The sequence below is a fragment of the Rhinoderma darwinii genome, chromosome 10, assembly GCF_050947455.1.
Source record: "Rhinoderma darwinii isolate aRhiDar2 chromosome 10, aRhiDar2.hap1, whole genome shotgun sequence".
Classification (NCBI taxonomy): Eukaryota; Metazoa; Chordata; class Amphibia; order Anura; family Rhinodermatidae; genus Rhinoderma; species Rhinoderma darwinii.
The window spans coordinates 42833764-42851536 of record NC_134696.1 but is presented as its reverse complement, the minus strand read 5'-3'; the positions used below and the strand labels follow the sequence as shown (position 1 = coordinate 42851536).

Genomic DNA, 17773 nt, shown 5'->3' with positions numbered 1-17773 from the left:
ATACCGACCATTTACCCCACTACGTAACAGGAGGTGACACCAACGATGGCGCAACTACTCAATAGAATCAGTTTAAGGCCCCATGCACACGACTGTAAAATCCGTCCGTATTTACGGACCGATTCACTTCTATTGCCCACGGACACCTTCCCGTATATTTATATATATATATATATATATATATATATATATATATATATATATATATATATATATATAGTACTGTGGATGTGAACTCTGATCTTGTCACTCCATTAACCAATTGTTCTGTCACTATTGATCAAGTAGGAACAGATGTAAATATATTGTGGCCTAGTAAAACCCACAAATACCTCTTATTTTTGTTTCTTGAGTCATGGTTTACTTTGTGCCTATATCGCCTCGACTTACATTGGAATATGTTATTACCAGTTTTTATGGAAAATATTAGTAATTGGAGCACTTTCATAGTTCATTTGATTTCATTACGTGATCTAATGTTTCTCTCATCTATTATGTTTTTTTACCATCTTTTGCAAACTCCAGTTCAAAATAGTACCACATGAAAGTTCACAATGGACAAGGGTCTCTCATGCTCGAGTAAAGGTCCACTGTCCCCAGTGGCAGAAGCAACAAGCCATCTATATAAGCTCCCATAAGAGGCAACACATTGATCTTGATGTGGTCAGAGGTATTCTGTTTTTGGTTCTTTAAATGCCTCACGAGGACTGACCCTTTTGTTTTTGTGTCTCATCCATTTGTCTTTGTCAACCCCAAGACAAACACATTATGATTGTATGTAGTGGAGTATATAAATATGCCATCAAATGATGAAGTGGATGAGCCAAGGATGCAGGGTTCTATTGACACTAGAGGTTAGGTGTTATATATTACCAAGATCACTGAAAATATTAAGTGGATAAGATAAAATGTTTAAAGACCAGAGCAAGGTCATCTCTTTTGAAGGACACTTATACTATGTGGAAGCCCAGTAAAGGAGAATGCTGCTTCATTTTTGTCTTTATCATTGAATATCCATTTGGTTTTGGTGGTGACATCAATTGACTTGTTGAAACAGCAGTGTGTAGATGTTCATCATTATTTTGCATCAATGATACCTCCCCCATATAGCATTGTGGCTTGTCTGCATCCTGCTGGGAACTATTTTTCAGGAGGGCAGGGAAGAGTATGAAATAATAGACTAACAACTACTCACCGTTTGAAATGCCCTGTTCCAGCGATTGCACCCCATTTGCCACTGCTCCAGTTCCAGAAGCTCCTACAGAAGTCACGTGCTTGGCTGCAGTTGCACTTGACCAATGAATAACACGTGACCGCTAAAGGAGCTTCCGAGACCAGAGCGGCAGCGAATGAGATGTCAGCGTTGGAACGGGGGCCCGCCTGCAAAATTTTAAAACTCTCACATAACCCCTGTAAATAGGGGAAACCCTTTCTTAGGACTTATTCAGAAGAACGTGATATGATTTTCACACGCCTCGCACGGACCTATATTAGTCTATGGGCCAGTGCAGACAGTCCGTGATTTTTACGCAGCGTGTGTCCGCTGCGTAAAACTCACGACATGTCCGTTCTTTGTGCGGATTTCGCGCATCACGCACCCATTGAAGACAATGGGTGCGTGAAAATCACGCATGCCACACGGAGGCACCTCCGTGGGACGCGCGTAATTCGCGCAACAGCAGTCAAAGTATGAATGTAAAGAGAAAAGCACCACGTGCTTTTCTGTTTACAAACATCCAAACAGTGTGTCATCATGAAAAGCACGCAGCCGCGCATCATATGGTGATGACACACGGAGCTGTCAAGTGCCTTTTGCTCGCGCAAAACGCACACGCTCGTGTCAATCCGGCCTTAGAATGAGTGCCCTTGTCTGATCGTTGTGTGCTCGGCTACTCAAATCAGCGGCAATAACATCTGCGTGCAGCCACTTATTGCATGGGCATATTGCAAAGTCCTATTGTGAGGGCCACCATCTCTGTCCGTGTGCCATAATAGGCTCCTACAAGTTCATAATTTTAGCATCCAGTAGATAAAAACTTCCAAGAACATCATTAGAAAATAACTCACATAGCTAGGCGCCAGCAGCAAATTTCTATGCTCATTGGCTACCTTTTGAGATTTTGTCCCGCCCTGCTCTGATGTATTATTTTGATGGTCCCTAAAGTTGTAATTTGAGATGAGCGTAATGACTGAAATAGTCTAAAAATGTATAGAACATTTATTACCTGCTATTGCTTTCTGCAATCTGCTGTCAGTCAGTGCACTCATGTAGCTCATATGTAGCAAAACATGGATTCATGGTCTTCCACCAATGTGGTAGGAATGGGGTGAAAAGATGGTAAGGCCGTATTTCGCACTTAATTCAGTACATACAGTAGCATTTGGGAAATTGCTGGATCATGTCGGGAACTGTTCGCAATTTCTATAAGAACATTCTCCTAGAAGACTATATCTTGTATGCAGAGGGATGGGCTACAACCAAGAGCAGGTTTCTGTGAACTCTCTTCTTGGGAATAATCCTGAAGGTCTCGGCAACAAGAATTCTGCATCCAATTCTAGGAGAGCTCACCGGTTTGATCATAGGATCATTGTAATCTCTTTGGCTTTTTTATACTTGTTGTTTTTTTATTTTACTTCAAAGCCATTTTAGTGCTTGAAGGCAGCTGGTAACTCCAGAAAAGAAATCTTTATCCAAGTCTTTATCAGCAAAGTATAGCAGAATTAATGTCTTGTTAACAGTATGAAGCAAACACGGGGATCATTTGTCATCTTTTCATAACACGCACTTTTTTTTTTTTCATCTATAAGAGATGGCTCTTCATTATTTTCATATCCATGGAAGTAAGAAACAAAATCTTCCATGTTCGTCTGCTTTGACTTTTTAATTTTTACCCCATTATAACCAGTGACTCCAGTTCACTACAGTGTGTATTGGAGTCAGAAATCCACCTACTGTCACATTTCAGATTCTAAACCTGCTGCTTTCACCCTGTCTTTCCATTTTACTTTACACTGCAGCTCAGCTTATTAAGGTTGGCTGCTATGTCTAAGCACAAGCTCTTTCTTACATCACCCACAATACCAGGAAGTCATGGCACGGAAAGCTTTTTTCTATGACGGCAAGGACAAATTTTTACAGACTACAAGATACTATATTTACCAATGATTAGTGAGTAAGTGTTACGTATGTTGAGGCACCTGGATCCCGGAGTTCCTCTTTAATATGTACATTTCTAAATACCCTTAAGAAGATTATTATATTTTCTTGCTAGTTATACAGAACCTTCCTTCTTCCCCCTGCAATGCTTCTCCAATAGTCATATAAAAGATTATTATAAGCCAGAAAACATTCTATTCATGGTTTGCAACATTTTTATAGAAACGTGGAACGTGTTAAATCATTTTACATGCAGTACAATGCAAAACCTTGAAAAGCGATGCCCTTTGGGGAGTGTATTTTGCAGATCTCCTTTGCAGGGTATTTTTTGTTGAATAATAGAATGAATCCTATTGTCCCTCACACTTGCCTTCTCCTCGAGTCAGCTTGAATGTGAAACGCGTATGTCAAATATATCTATAAACAGAATTTGTTATAAGCACGATGTGTCTTACGCAGATGGATCCCATTTCTGTACAGGAAAAGTGTGTTTATGAATGCCACCTGCCGTAACAATGCCATGCTCCTTTCATACACCTAATAATCTGCATGTGGTGAAGGCGAGATGGTGAAGAGCCATTTTATTTTTCACCTTGACTATCGGAAAGGCCTCCAAGCAGCATTATGAATGCACCACAACGCACTTTTCCATGGTGCAAGAGTTTGATTGTCAGCTCTGCTGTGCAAGCTGATCACTTAAATAGTTCTGTGTGCAGCCCACTGCATGAGACTGATTATCAACAGATGGTGTTTAGCCCTCCGAACAAAATGAAAGGAGGGAGCGGGAGGGCGGTGTGTATCCTAACCTTGTCCATCTGTCGCCAAAATGAATATAGAAACCTCACCTGAGGAGTAAATGAAGAGACTGCTATTGCTGTTCTAGTTAACGCTTTTGGGGTTCTTAAACGGACATAGGTGAAAATCCTGATATTAGGATAAAGTTGTTTATAGATGATCTTTGCATGTATTGTAACAAAACAATTGTTTTATGGGGAGGCAAGGGGATCTTAAAAATCTATTACGTGTTTACTCTGAAGAGGGTCATTCTCCTTGCCATTAAGATGCAACAACATAAGCTTAAAGTAGCACTCCGTTTTTTTGTTTTGTTTTTTTCTATCATTAGGTACCTATCCCCCCAAATATATATCCTCAGCGAGTATTATCTTATTTAGTTCTTCTTTTCTATCTGAATTCTTCTCTTTAGCTGGGTCATGTGACCTCACTGTGACCTGATAAAATCCACAGCAGTTAAAGGGTTTTTCCCATTAGGGACATGTATGGCATATCCGCAGGGTATGTCATAAATGTCAGATAGATGCGGGTCCCACCTCTGGGACTCGCACCTGTCTCTAGAACGGGGCCCCATAAACCCCGTTCTACTTCTCTGTGTTGTGGCTGAAGCGTGTAATTTCCGACAATGAATTACGGAAACAGCGTAGCTCGCTGAGCTACAATGTTTCCATAAGTCCCATAGAACTGAATGGTAGTTACAGAAACCGTAGTTCGCATACGCTGCTTCCGTAACTGCCATACACTACTCAGCGAGCTACGCTGTTTCCGTAATTCATGGTCGGGAATCACACGCTTCAGCCACAACACAGAGCAGTAGAATGAGGTTTAGGGGGCCCGGTTCTAGAGATAGGTACGGGTCCCAGAGGTAGATCCTGTGGATATGTCCTAAATGTCTCTGAGGGGAAAACCCCTTTAAAGAGGCTCTGTCACCACATTATAAGTGCCCTATCTCCTACATAAGGAGATGAGCGCTATAATGCACTTGAGCATTAAGCAACTCATTAGCATAAATCTAAAATAGCTAATAAAGTGGTGAAAACAGATCGTTTTTTTAAATAAAAAGCATTACTGTCACCTGCATTATAGCGCCCATCTCCTTATGTAGGAGACAGGGCACTTATAATGTGGTGACAGAGCCTCTTATATGTAGATAAGTCAGCCTCTTCACTTCTGCATTTATGGACTGTACCAATCCGGTTCTCCACAGAGGGGATACAGAAACAACTGTCACTAACTACTGTAAGGCCTTGTAAGGCCACGTCTACTATTTGCGCAGATAAACAGGTGGTGAGAAATGTACATATTTTCCTCCTAATATTTTTCATATAGGTGTCTACCAGTTTTAGCAAGTAAAAGAAAGCCGAACCCAAGAGACCTTGTGGGCTGCTAGTCACTGACTTATTTTTTTTGATCAATAGAGCAAGTGACTGGTCTGCAGAGTCCTTTGAGTTGTCGTACGATACAAACAGTTGTAGGAGATGTTCCTGGTTTGGGATGCAGCAGAGGTGTGAATGGCCAACTGTGCCCAAGCCCCGTCACCCATGGCATATATGTTACACTGATTATTTTATGGTCGTTCAATACAGTCCTACAAGGCCTAACCTGTAATTATAAATAATATGTTCCTGTATGGGTTTTACACTGGCCAATTATTGGGCAAACAAGCGTTCAAGGAATTCTCGTTCCTGATCATTTCCCTGTGTAAACGATCAGCCGATGAACGAGCAAATGCCGATTCCATTGTTTTAAATGCCGAAACTATTATCGTTGTCGGCAGCACATCGTCCCCATACTAGCTCCTTGTGAAAGGAGCAAGCGAGCGCCGATCAACAAGCTGTCTCGTTGCTCAGCGCTCGTTTACACAGCCCACGTCGGCGGTGTAATGTTACCTTAAGAAGGTTCTGATCTAGTGATTAGGTTCCGCTGGGAAACATAATATTACAGCAATAATTAAATATGCCAAGTAATTCTAAACCCTGGACCTCTCTATTGCTAAGCCCCACTGGGCCTTGTGGTAGCCATCATGTACATCTTACCAATGTTCTGAATTATGTTATTCATATCAGGCCTTACAAAGCAGAATCTTTCAATCAAGCCACCTCTCCGAGTTGATGTGGCCTGTGTAATTTCAGTGTAGAGTTCCTTTCATTTAGTTTATAATTATAGTATATCCATACAAATGTTTAATACCTCTGACATGTGCGCTGCCTTATTAGCCCATTCCTCAATTCTAACATTGAGCCACAGCTGCTAAATGTCTGCCAGGCGGACTATTTCACCAGGGATGCCAAATCACAATGCATTTTCAGTATACATCATTAGCAATACTTGTTAATTTAAAACGTAAGTACAGTTTATTCTTTTTAGTTACTGCCCACTGCTGTCGGCACTGCCAGACAATATGCACTCCATTGCGCTGCTTATGTTCTGCAATTTGATTCACCGCTCGCATTATTTTATGGACTGAAACTCCATCCTGGTGTCTTCACAATACACACCTTTTAATGTGCTATGTAGTGGGCCTCATGGGATCTGCTCAATGTGCTTATTGAGAAGTGGTGAATTACAATTTTATTTTCGTTTGAGCTGCATTTTACGTTACCGGACTCTGTGCCGTGCGGAAGAGGCAGGCGGCTTGTAGTATGTCAGACCCATCCAAACGACAAATCTCAGCAAGACGCTACTGTGGTCATGAACACGTTGTTGTTGTTGGAACAAGGTCTTCGTTTACCGATGATGTCATCAGAATAATTTCAAACTAGTCACAAGACTTTTATTAGTAATGTCATGTTATGTGATCTGGAGAGAAGCCTGAATTTTTCATACCTTTTTTTTTTTACAGCGAGAAATTGCAGTATACATGCCAAAGGATCACTGGTTAAAAAAATTACCCAAAGGGTTTGTAAGGTTTCTTAAACGGTGGTATAATCATAAATATGGCACCCACTTTTTTTGCTCAACGTTTCAATGCGTACCCCCTGATAAATAAGACTTGACTTGCCACGGCACAGATTACTCTATAGTTTCTATACACAAGGTCACATGTTATGGATTTTCTGCCTCAGTATATGTTCTGGAGTTCTGATTCCGCTATGGTTGTCAGTATTGGCCAATTATTTGCCGTTGCCCATTGATCTTTGTATATCACCCCAGTCTTTTCCCATTATTTTACTATATAATGAGGTTCTGTTGATGGTTTTTGGCTGCACGTCTAGTAATTCTATGTACGTTAGGGATCTAGGGATTTGGCTCTTTGATGGGAAATAGGACTTTTACCCAGGAATCTTCAGATGATCTTGTACCCGTTGCTCTGGCATACAGTGCTCTTCTTGTTTCTGTCTATTATACAACCATTACGGTGGTAGATTTTAAGGCTTTCTTCTTGCTGTCGCTCACATCTCTCTTGTGCTGGTGCAGTGAGAGGCTGCAGGTTTTGTGCTGTTATTGAGTGACCCCCGTCTTCGAGACATTCCTCGTTATGAATAGTGAAGATTGCTTGTTAAGTGGAGAGAGGCGCTGGGCACATTTTATTCCGGCTCCTTTTGTGTTTTTCCTCTTGCTCGGTCTTTGCATGGACGCTGCCAGCCTCCCATTAACACTGGAGCCAAATGACTGTCAGCTGGATCCTCCACTTCCTATTCCTCTGCGCGTTTAATGAGTTTGCATTGTGCTGGACTCTGCGCTAAACCCTTTCCTGTCCAACCTTTGCAGAAGCTGGCAGCCTGGTGATTGTCAAAGAGGGCGAGGGAGATGAGGAAGAACACACGTAGAATATCCTCCCTGTTTATCTATGATGGTCATGCATACTGTATGTGTATGTATGTATTCCCACCTGGATGTACATGATCATTGCTATATACGATCCACATATAGTCTTTAGTTGGTCTTAGCCTGATCTCCCCCAATGGCAGATGTTGGGGGAAAGAGGGCATGTTGGATAAACTGCTGCCAGAGGTGTCGGCCGATTATGATGAAGTCGGGAGAAATTTCTATCCGCAGACAGTTATCTCATGTTTTTGGCCAGCTTAAGGCCATTTTACACGAGCCACTGATCAGGTGGACAAGCGTTCGTACAAATTGTCGTTCCCGATCGTTGAACTGTGTAAACAAGGCAAAGATCATTCGATGAATGAGCAACACTCAGCTGATTGCTTCTTTTATGCCGCCAATTTTTTTTCCCGCTTGTCGGCAGCACATCCTTGTTTAAGCACAGAATGTTCTGCCGATATGATGCAAATGCATCATTCGCCCCCAAACTTAAAGATCATTGCTCCTTGGGAACGGAGCAAACGAGTGCCGATCGACGAGATGTATTGTCGCTCGGCGCCTGTTATAGGTGGTTAAGCATGGGCAATATCTGCCCATGTAAAACCACCTTCAGGCTGGGATACCTCTGCAAAATACCGCCTGCAATGTTTTGCATGCGATTTCATACAACGTTGCAGGGCAAACTTGCATTCAATATTATATCTGCCTTTGTTGCCACTTGTTGACCTCAATTGGATTTCTGTGATAATCGTCCTTTAACCTAGGCACCCTTTGACACTCCAGGTTACAAGTTCTGTAAAAATTGTTATAGTGACCATATTGGTTGCATTTTGGGGGGAAATGCTTTTATAAGCAGCATTATATTGTATCCAAAGCATCTGGTAATGAAAGGAGTTCAACTATATCTGTCATAGCCACCTGGTTTCTAGGAATCCCTTTTATAATTTTACATCCCTATAGCAACAAATGGAATCCACATGTATGATCCGTGCCCCACCTGCTCTAAACATCCATCCTGCATCTTTACTGCATCTATTTGTACTGGCTACAGGTTTAAATTGTGGAGCACTTCGAGAAGGTGTTTGTGGGGATCATCATGTGTCCTGCATAAAAAAATTACTCGATCTGATACTTTTTCCAATCTTAGGGTGTAAGTAATAACTATGAGAGAAGCCCTATTATGAAGAATCCCAGGGCTTCCATGTCATATGTGCGGCTTTACAGAGGAAGCACATTAAAATGATTTGCTTCATCGGTAATAGCCGCACGGCCAAAGATATTTTCTATGTTATCATGAACAAGTTGCAATTTATTGCAACTTGTCTGCGACAAAACATCTAGTTGTATTTCCTCAATGAACGGGTGCTGTCTACTCCTGTCAATTACAGTCCTGATTTAGTCCCAGCCTAAATGCTCAGTCACAAGGCCATATTATGGATCCATCGGGCACTTACTGGTACTACGGCAGCCGTGCAAATCTATGGAGTCATACCATATCCTCTCATACAAAGGCATAGAGCATCTGTGAAAGAAATATGTACCATGATCCAGTACATGCCATATTACCTACCCTAGAAGCATTGATTGAGAATATGGCGCTACAGAGTAATATGGATCGGCTGCAGCTCCGATAAATGCGTGTGCATGCGGACTACTGTGCCTCCCTAAATACTATTCGAATTGCAGTTCACATTTTTCTCCAGGAACCCTTTTTACCTCAGTAATAACATGTTTTGCTGCTATCATTTTAAGAATATCCCCTAAAGATAAAGGTAAGGTATAGACCGGCAACTCTTGCTGCTGATCTATATCTCCCATGATGCCTCATTTCACTCGGCTATCCTGCAGCTGTGTTTGTATTACATTATGTAGTTCACCACAAGTTGGAATATTGATCATCTTCTGCTGTCAGAGAGGTCAGCAAACATTAGGTTGTGCCGGGAATAATTGGTTTCTGACTACTAAATATAATAAAAGATAATCCTCCTAATTGTCAATGGACGGAACACCATCTTTTATATATATACATACATACACACACACACACGTATATATATGTTGTCCGTTGCCATAAAATGTGGAATTCAGCGGCACGTGTCTGTTTAAGATGAAGACGCTGTTAACTAGAATGGGATTTTGAGAATTCCTGTGATGTTGAATGCTTCAGGAAGAAATCTTAATGAGACCCTGCTGGGTTACTACCTGGGATCACAATGTCAATATCTACTATGTATTTGCAGCCCATAACCCAGGAGTAAACACATGCGACTGCACCAGCTTGCTTGGCTGGCGCGTCATATTTGATTACTATGGCATAAGAGCAGGATGACCCTGCGTTAACTCTTCTGGGCTGCAGTGAGGACTCAGTGGGGAGATTCCAGCAAAGCACAGGTCCTGCTGACAGTCTGTGGAGTCCTGCAGGGACCTTTTTGTTTTTATTGTAATGTGGAAATGATACTAAATGTTCTCAGCTGCGAACAAGAAGCAATAAAAAACAAGCCCGTGCTCTTATGGCGTGCAGTCTCATGTCTCTGATGGAATGCCTGTGTTTTCTCAACACACCGACCCCTTCCATTCACATACTGTTAGGAGAGAATGCACTGAGGAACAAGTGCGATACCGTTGTGCCAGTGGGTACCTCCAACCTGGCGCAAGTTACAGCGCTGCCTGTTTCTTTATTAATTGTAATGTGCTGCAAGAGTAGCCGCTGCCATCATGGTGAGCTGTCCTACAGGAAGGAAACCATAAGGATAAGTGGAAGCAGAAGGTGTCTCTTCATAATACACTTGTGGGATCAGTGCTCTCAGGATTGGGTTACTGTGGATTCTCCATTAGGCAGAGATTGGCGAGCTTAACAGAAGGATCCAATAACATTGTAGCAGTCCGCACCTCACAAGAGGGGATTAAGCTTCATCTATCTATAGATTGTCAAGTTTATGTTAAATATATATAAAATAAGGTACAATTTATACAGACTTATTAAAGGGAACCTGTCACCAGCATTTCACCTATTAAGCCAGCAATACCTGGTGGAAGTGGGTGAAAAATAATTTTTATTTAACCTATAATTATCTTCTAATTCGGCTCTGTACCTTTAGTATTCAGTTTTTAGTGTTCCTGCACCATTTTCTAATGAGCATAAAAGTCATATCTTCGTATGAAAAGAGTCATATCTTCATTCCTCAAGTCTTTCCGAGTTAACCCCGCCTCCCTTTGATTGACTGCTCCTCACCCCCCCCCCCCCAGCACACATGAAATCCCGCGCTTGTGCATCGATGTCCTGTTCTGGTGCGTGCGCACAACGGGACAACATAGTGGCAAAATGCGCAGTATCTAGATTTGAGGCCCGGACGAAGCTGGGAAGGGTATTGGACCATACATGACAGGTGCAGGCGCAATTTTGGCATTCAGAGCGGGCCAGTTTTCGGCGGAGGGCAGGCATTAGAAGAGGAACGAACGAGGCTGCCGGATTATTACCATAAAAGGCGCAACATTTTTGCAGACCGTTATTTACGGTCGGAGGACAAGTTTAGGAGAGGGGATAACGGCAATGAACTTTTCACAGCAGTGGGTAGAGTTCAATAGGTGAAATGCTGGTGACAGGTTCCCTTTAAATGAATTGCCTCCAGTAAACGCCAGCTACAAGACCAGCGTTTCGAGCTTCTACTGAAAACATATGATCCTGAAAATTAACTATAATTAATATAAGTTGTCTTCATGTTTTTTCCCTTCATAAAATTGTTTTTATATACTCACTTTTTTGTTAGAACATTATTTATCATACACAGACCCTGTTCATATACCATTTGAATCTACCATCTGAGGATCCCCTGATGGATAGCTGCGACGTATGCCACTGTATAGGCATACGGTGGCATACGTCGCCAGTAGGCTCCGATTCTTGAATACAAATACTGCTATATATAAAAAAAAAAATTGTAGTGTAGTATGCTATGCCTCCACATATAGAACAAATGCCGCAGCACTCACCGATTCTGCAAAATTAATTCCTTTATTGGATCATCATGGTCTGTAGGATGAGGAAAGAAATAGGCCTACGGCCAGTTTGCATGGTCCCAGGCTTTGTCAAGGCTTCGGACAGAGTCTACTATGCTATTCTATATACAACAAAAAGAAAAGGTATGCTAACGCATACCAGCATGGTGTATACCTAAATGACACCCCTTTGGCATACGCCAGGTAAATAGGGCCCTATGGATACATATTCCCTCATTGCCCCTATACCTCAACTGAACATGGCTTTAAAGTGACAATATTGTGACATCACGCCGCCAAGTGCATGGCAGGTTTATCTGCATAGCAACAAAAATAAATGTCATATAATATCGATACCTGACTTCATCTGAGCGCTCGTCTTGCTGGGATTGGTCCATGTATACTTATCTAACCTTTAACAAGTAGCGTTCTCCCAATCAAGCTAATAATCTTCATTTTTGTAACAGTGGGATTGAAGCCTGAAATTGGTATGGGATTAGTTTCATTGCGTCAAATTATTTATCACAATCTTTGCTCATAAGAAGGGATTTGCTCTTGAAAAGCCTGCGGTATATTGCATTAATGTGGGTAGATACAGCTTTAGATGAGATGTATTAATGCTCTTTTAAGTTGAAGAGCCCAGGGGTGTATAGCATACATATTCTGTAGCATTCAGTTAATGCTTGGCCCTTGCGTTCATTATTTTATGTTCCTGGCTTTCTGGAGTAGGATGTATTTATTTTCTGAGGTCTGTTCTTTTGCCGTAGAGGGCACACGTCTTATTTCCTCTCGTAGTGATCGGTTTGATTTTCTGTCTTGACTTATTATGGGAGGGGTTGGTGAGAAAGGTGGAGGAATATATAACCGGTGCCGAGCTGTTTGATTGCGGGCCCTTCCATGGGAGGAAGCTCTGCCTGTGTATAACTAGGGCGGACATATTATAAAGTGCCTGTGGCTGCGCTGCACAGTGGCTCTGCTGCTTCACATTAATGTCACTGATCCAGTCACATTTTGGCAGGCACAAGTTCCGGAGTTTAGAAGTAATATTTCTTGATCACGGAGTTAACAAGATTTCGCCAGCTGACTGCTGAGCTTTCGGATGGGGAGGTGGAAGGATGTCTGAAGCTTACGTCCTGAAATATCAAATGACCTTAGAAAATCTCTTGTGAATTACCTTAGCCCTCTCTTACACACCTTTCCCTATTAGCTCACATACAGGAACACACAATCTTCCAATGCTTGGTACCAAAAAATAAAGCATACCATACATAACACACCCACCATAATAAAGAAAAAGCCCTAAAAATAACATGAGAATTTGATGTCGCTGAGTTATCCTGTGGAGTGAAGTTATTTCCTGAGTTATCTTGGGCTTCGGATTATTTTTTTGGTGCTTATATAGCGCCAACATATTCGATAGTGCTGTGCAGATATGGTCCTCACTCGCTGTCCAAATTGGGCTCACAAACTAATATTCCTATCTCAAAAACGTACACGTCCATCTTCATATTGAGCCGATTAACCTATCAGTATGTTGCTGGAGTGTGAAAGGAAACCGGGAAACCCGGAGGAGAGCCACAGAAACACAGGGAGAACAAACAAACTCCATGAAGATGTTGTCCTTGATCGGATTCGAACCCAGAACTCCAGTGACAATTAGTAACCCACCAAGCTGCCATAGAACTGTTATTTGCAGTCATTACAATAAACTTACGGATGTCACATGGATTTCCAAAGACCCTGACTTGATGTGTAGCTTGTTCACCATTGTAACATCCCTTGTTTGCATTTTTCTTGGTATTTTGCCTATGGAATTTTTCTCTAGAGTTCTAGCTTTTTCTGTATGTACCAGGAAGATCAGGATGAAAATTCCTATAAGTTTCTCCTAGATAGAGGGTGCTTAAGCAAGTAACATTTGTGGCTAGCTGTCAAGATTGGTAACTTCACTATGCACGTTCCTCATCACAACCCATTGGCCTTAGGGTCCTCTTACAAGGCCTGACATGGACTGTGTAAAGCAGCACCAATCAAAGAGACAACTCGTTGATCGGCGCTCGTTTGCTCCTTTCACACGGAGCTATGTATGGGGACGAGCGCTAGTTTCTACGATCGCTCATCCCTATATATTTCTATCATGTCGGCAGGGAGATGTGCTGCCGACAACGATAATATTTCTTGAAGCATAAACTATACAATCCGCTGATGACGTTGGCGCAATGATCGGGAACAAGAGTTTAAATGAACGCACGTTTGTCCGATAATTGGCTCATGTAAAAGGTCCTTTGAAGTCAAGGCTATAATTTGGCATGGCCAATTTTCTACATTTTTTTAAAAATTAAAATGCCCCTAAAAAATAGGCGATTGTTTTCTTACCTTTGAATCAGCACAACTCCAGCTTTTACATTTATTGAATTTACGACTTTTCCATCATATGGAAGATGTCCATGTACATTTTTTTTCACTATAGAAGCACCAGTGTACTCTCCTTGTACTCGATATTGGTCAGATTGGCCGACCTATTGGTGCGTCTATGGCCACCCTATATAACTGCAGATGAATAACGCTTATCCAGCAGATGTATTTCACTACGTGAATATCCACTTCTGAATTATATAAAGTACAACATATGGAAATACATTCTAGGTCAATATCACTTTTAAGAACATCTCAGGTTTTTGCTTTAAGGGATGTAACCCGGAGCTGAAATGCTGGAACTTCTTACATAATTACTGTACATTTTTATCAGATGCCTGCGAAATGTCCTTTACCACTCTCTGAATGTCTCATTTTTAACATTTGTATCCGTTGTTTCAACACAATTTAATAGGCTGCTTAACATTGTCAAAATGCAGTACAATGTTGGCACAGAATGCAGGTTACTGTACATACTGTAGAGGTCTCCGTACTCAGAGTCTGGTGAACTGTGAATGAAAATATTGTCTGCCACATACTCTTCCCAAGCTGCAGGGAGCCGCGATATGTTAGAATAATGCGTTAACTACGTGTGGGTAATCTGGACGGATGCAGATTCTGTGTCATTTTCTATATGTATGTATAACACTGTCATTTTCTCCTGCAGCGTATACATGCAAGCAGCTTTCTGCTAAACTGTGCTCCCTCCTGACCTTTGTTTGCTGTATTAGAATTAAATGCAAACTCACACCTGCCCGACATACCTGCACACTGCTTCCCAGATGGTTGCTGCCAATGGCTTGTGCCCCTGTGCCAGCTCCTTGTTTGGCAGGTCAGCATGCGTGGTATTTAATCTCCTGGCTGGGAATATGTGGGCCGTACATTCTCAGAAGAATCTCTGTACAGGAGCGTTCTGATATCCAGGCCGGGCAGCCAGTTTACTTTACTAATTAGGACAATTCCGGCAGTAACTGGCGTTATTAACAAAGCAAATAGTATGTGTAATATGTAACGGCAACATTACACCACGGTGCCATTACCAACACACTGCATTCCGTATTCAAAGCAAATCTTCTGATGGGAAGATGAGGAGACAGTCAGTAGGTTTACGTAGAGGATAAGGAACCCAACAGTAAAAAGAAACAGAATAAGATTTTTTTTTTCTCCCTTTCTTTCCAAACCCTGCAGGAAAGTTGAATGGTGTCACTCTCAAAACTGTTCCTTCTTCTATTGTTTTCTAATGCAAGAGAGAAGTGGAGCTCTGCATAGATTTACACTGCCTATAGAGGCGTAACTTAAAGGGGTATTCCCAGAATCAACATTTATCGCCTATCCTCAGGATAGATCGTAAATGTATGATCACCGCGTGTCCCAACGCAGGGACCCCAACCAATCGCAAGAACGATTGTTCTAAACCCTCTGTTTCTTCTTACTGCACCACCCTGCAGTGAGGAAGAGCTTAAATGGAATGGCGGTCGAGCATGCGACTGCCACTTCATTCAATGTCTACGAGAAAGACGGTAACAACCGAATGCTGTACTTGTTTTTTTTTTTTGTATTTCTCATAGACATTGTCAGGCAGTGAAGAGAAACACGAGGTGCGGCATACCTGTTCTCACGATCGGTGGGGCCCCTAGCGTCACACAATTATCACCTATCCTGTGGATAGAAAACTTTTGATTCTGGTACAACCTCTTGAAAGCTCCCAGGCCCTAATGAAAAATCTGTTACAGGGCCCCCAACCATCACACTTTATTTAAAGTACTTGTCTCCTCATATAGGGAAAAGGGACCTTTTGGGCCCTCTCAAACTCTAGAGCTCTGGTGCAACCTCTGAATCCTCTATAGTTACGTTGCAGTCTGCACAATAGGATGGGGCAAAACTAGCCCATAAGGGGGCAACCACTGTGCTACCTGCACCATGATGGTTACGTACTTGCCATAAAAAAGAAAAAGTCCATGAGGTAGAAGATGGTAAGACTGAGGTGCAGTAAATGGCGGAGACTAAAGGTTGGGATAAATTGAAGTACAGGCAAATGGAGGGAAAGATGATGAGTGATTGTTGACGGCTGACATACAAGTTGATTAAACCCGTAGGAAATAAATAAGTGTAGTTGTGTCTGAAAACGAATCCTAAAGTGCAAGCATTAGTATCTGCATTTCATTTAACATAAAGATTCTGTTTGCTCCGTGTTTCGGTTTAATTAACTGCTTCTAGTGGAAAATCCAGGGTCTGGAAGGTAAAATGAAGAACATTAGGACAATAGGGCACAGCGAGTAATTGTGTGCGATTACAGGCTTCAGGAGCACAACAGGTTGATTTCATGATGAATGTATGAGCAGACGCCATGTGTGTCCTGGTGTCAGGAGGAGACCAGAAGGTATGCTGCGTACACATCTGCAGACGGTTCACAGTGTATCTTGTCTCTGTCAGGGAGAAGTTCCAGTCTCCATGGGTCCTCAGAAAACTTTGCCATACCTGATTCGTTTTTTGAGCAACTTCAAAGCTCTGGTACGTGACAATGTGTATACACGTTGTATTGTGTCTGTGTTGCCAGGCGTTGACCCCTTGCATTAACATCTGTATTGACTACCCTGTGAAGGTGACCCTTTTATTCATTAACCTTTCCATTTTCATCATACTGTTTTGTATCCCCCCCCCATGTTGGTGAACATTATGTCCTTAAAATTAAAAATGATCTTGTAAATTCCGTTTTCTTCTGTCATGTTGAAAAAAATGTCTTCAGCCACCCTTTTCCAAGCTGTCATGGTGGCTACATTGGTGGTCACAGATATGTCTCACTACGAAAATGCAAATTTTTTTTTTTATCAAGCTTAGTTGTATGCTGTCGAACAGTATTCCCCAACTTGTGGATCTCCAACTGTTGCAAAACTACAACTCCCAGTATTCTCTGAGAGTGGCAGGCTGCTGGGAGTTGACGTTTTGAAACAGCTGGAGAGCTACAGGTTGGACACCATTGAATAATTTCTTGGAGGAGTTCGATGGAGTTATTTACATAACTGGCCTAGGAAAAAAGGTCAAATGATGATTTGCTGCAAACAAACCTCAAGATCTTGGTCCAGAAGTTCAAGTATAATCTATATTGAATCTAAAGAATATGATCTTCCAAAGTCATCATTCTTATGTATACGACTATGTTCACAACTGCGTTGTGTCATTCCGTTGTTCTGCTCACTTAACGGAAGCAACGGTTCTGTTGCACGACCGACACCACCAGCGGCTGCAGGAACCCATTCACTTTAATGGATTCGGTTGGCTTTTCGTCAGGGTGTTCGTGGTTACCGGAGACTATATCGCCGCATTCTGCACTATTGTCTCTGGTAATCTCAGCCGGATTTGCTATGGAGGCCCCTAACGCAGATGTGAACGAGGCCTACCTGGAGGAAGTAAAGTACTCAAAAAAAATTATTACAAAAACAATCTAATTATTCAATGGCTTTTTTTTTAATAAACCGTTCTCACCATGTAGGGAACGGTTTGTTGCTATAAACATTGTAATGTTTGTTTCTATAAACATTGTAACATTTAACCCCATCATCTTATTGTAACCTTTTACTTTTATAATTTGATATATTGTACAAATGGTTTTGAAGAACATCAGTGGTGCTAAGTCAGAACTAAACTTTA

General features: G+C 41.8%; 1 protein-coding gene across 5 annotated transcripts in view; it reads left to right on the top strand.

The window, feature by feature from the left end:
- CADM1 (cell adhesion molecule 1) overlaps positions 1-17773 on the top strand; it is a 228313-nt gene that overhangs the window by 97885 nt on the left and 112655 nt on the right. For 4 of the 5 annotated variants that reach the window (XM_075839791.1, XM_075839790.1, XM_075839792.1 and 1 more), the window contains exon 2: positions 16559-16636. The exons of the other annotated variant lie outside the window; for it this stretch is intronic. In XM_075839791.1, the coding sequence (XP_075695906.1) occupies positions 16559-16636 (78 nt within the window). The remainder of the gene's footprint in view (positions 1-16558; positions 16637-17773) is intronic. 5 annotated transcript variants of the gene reach the window in all.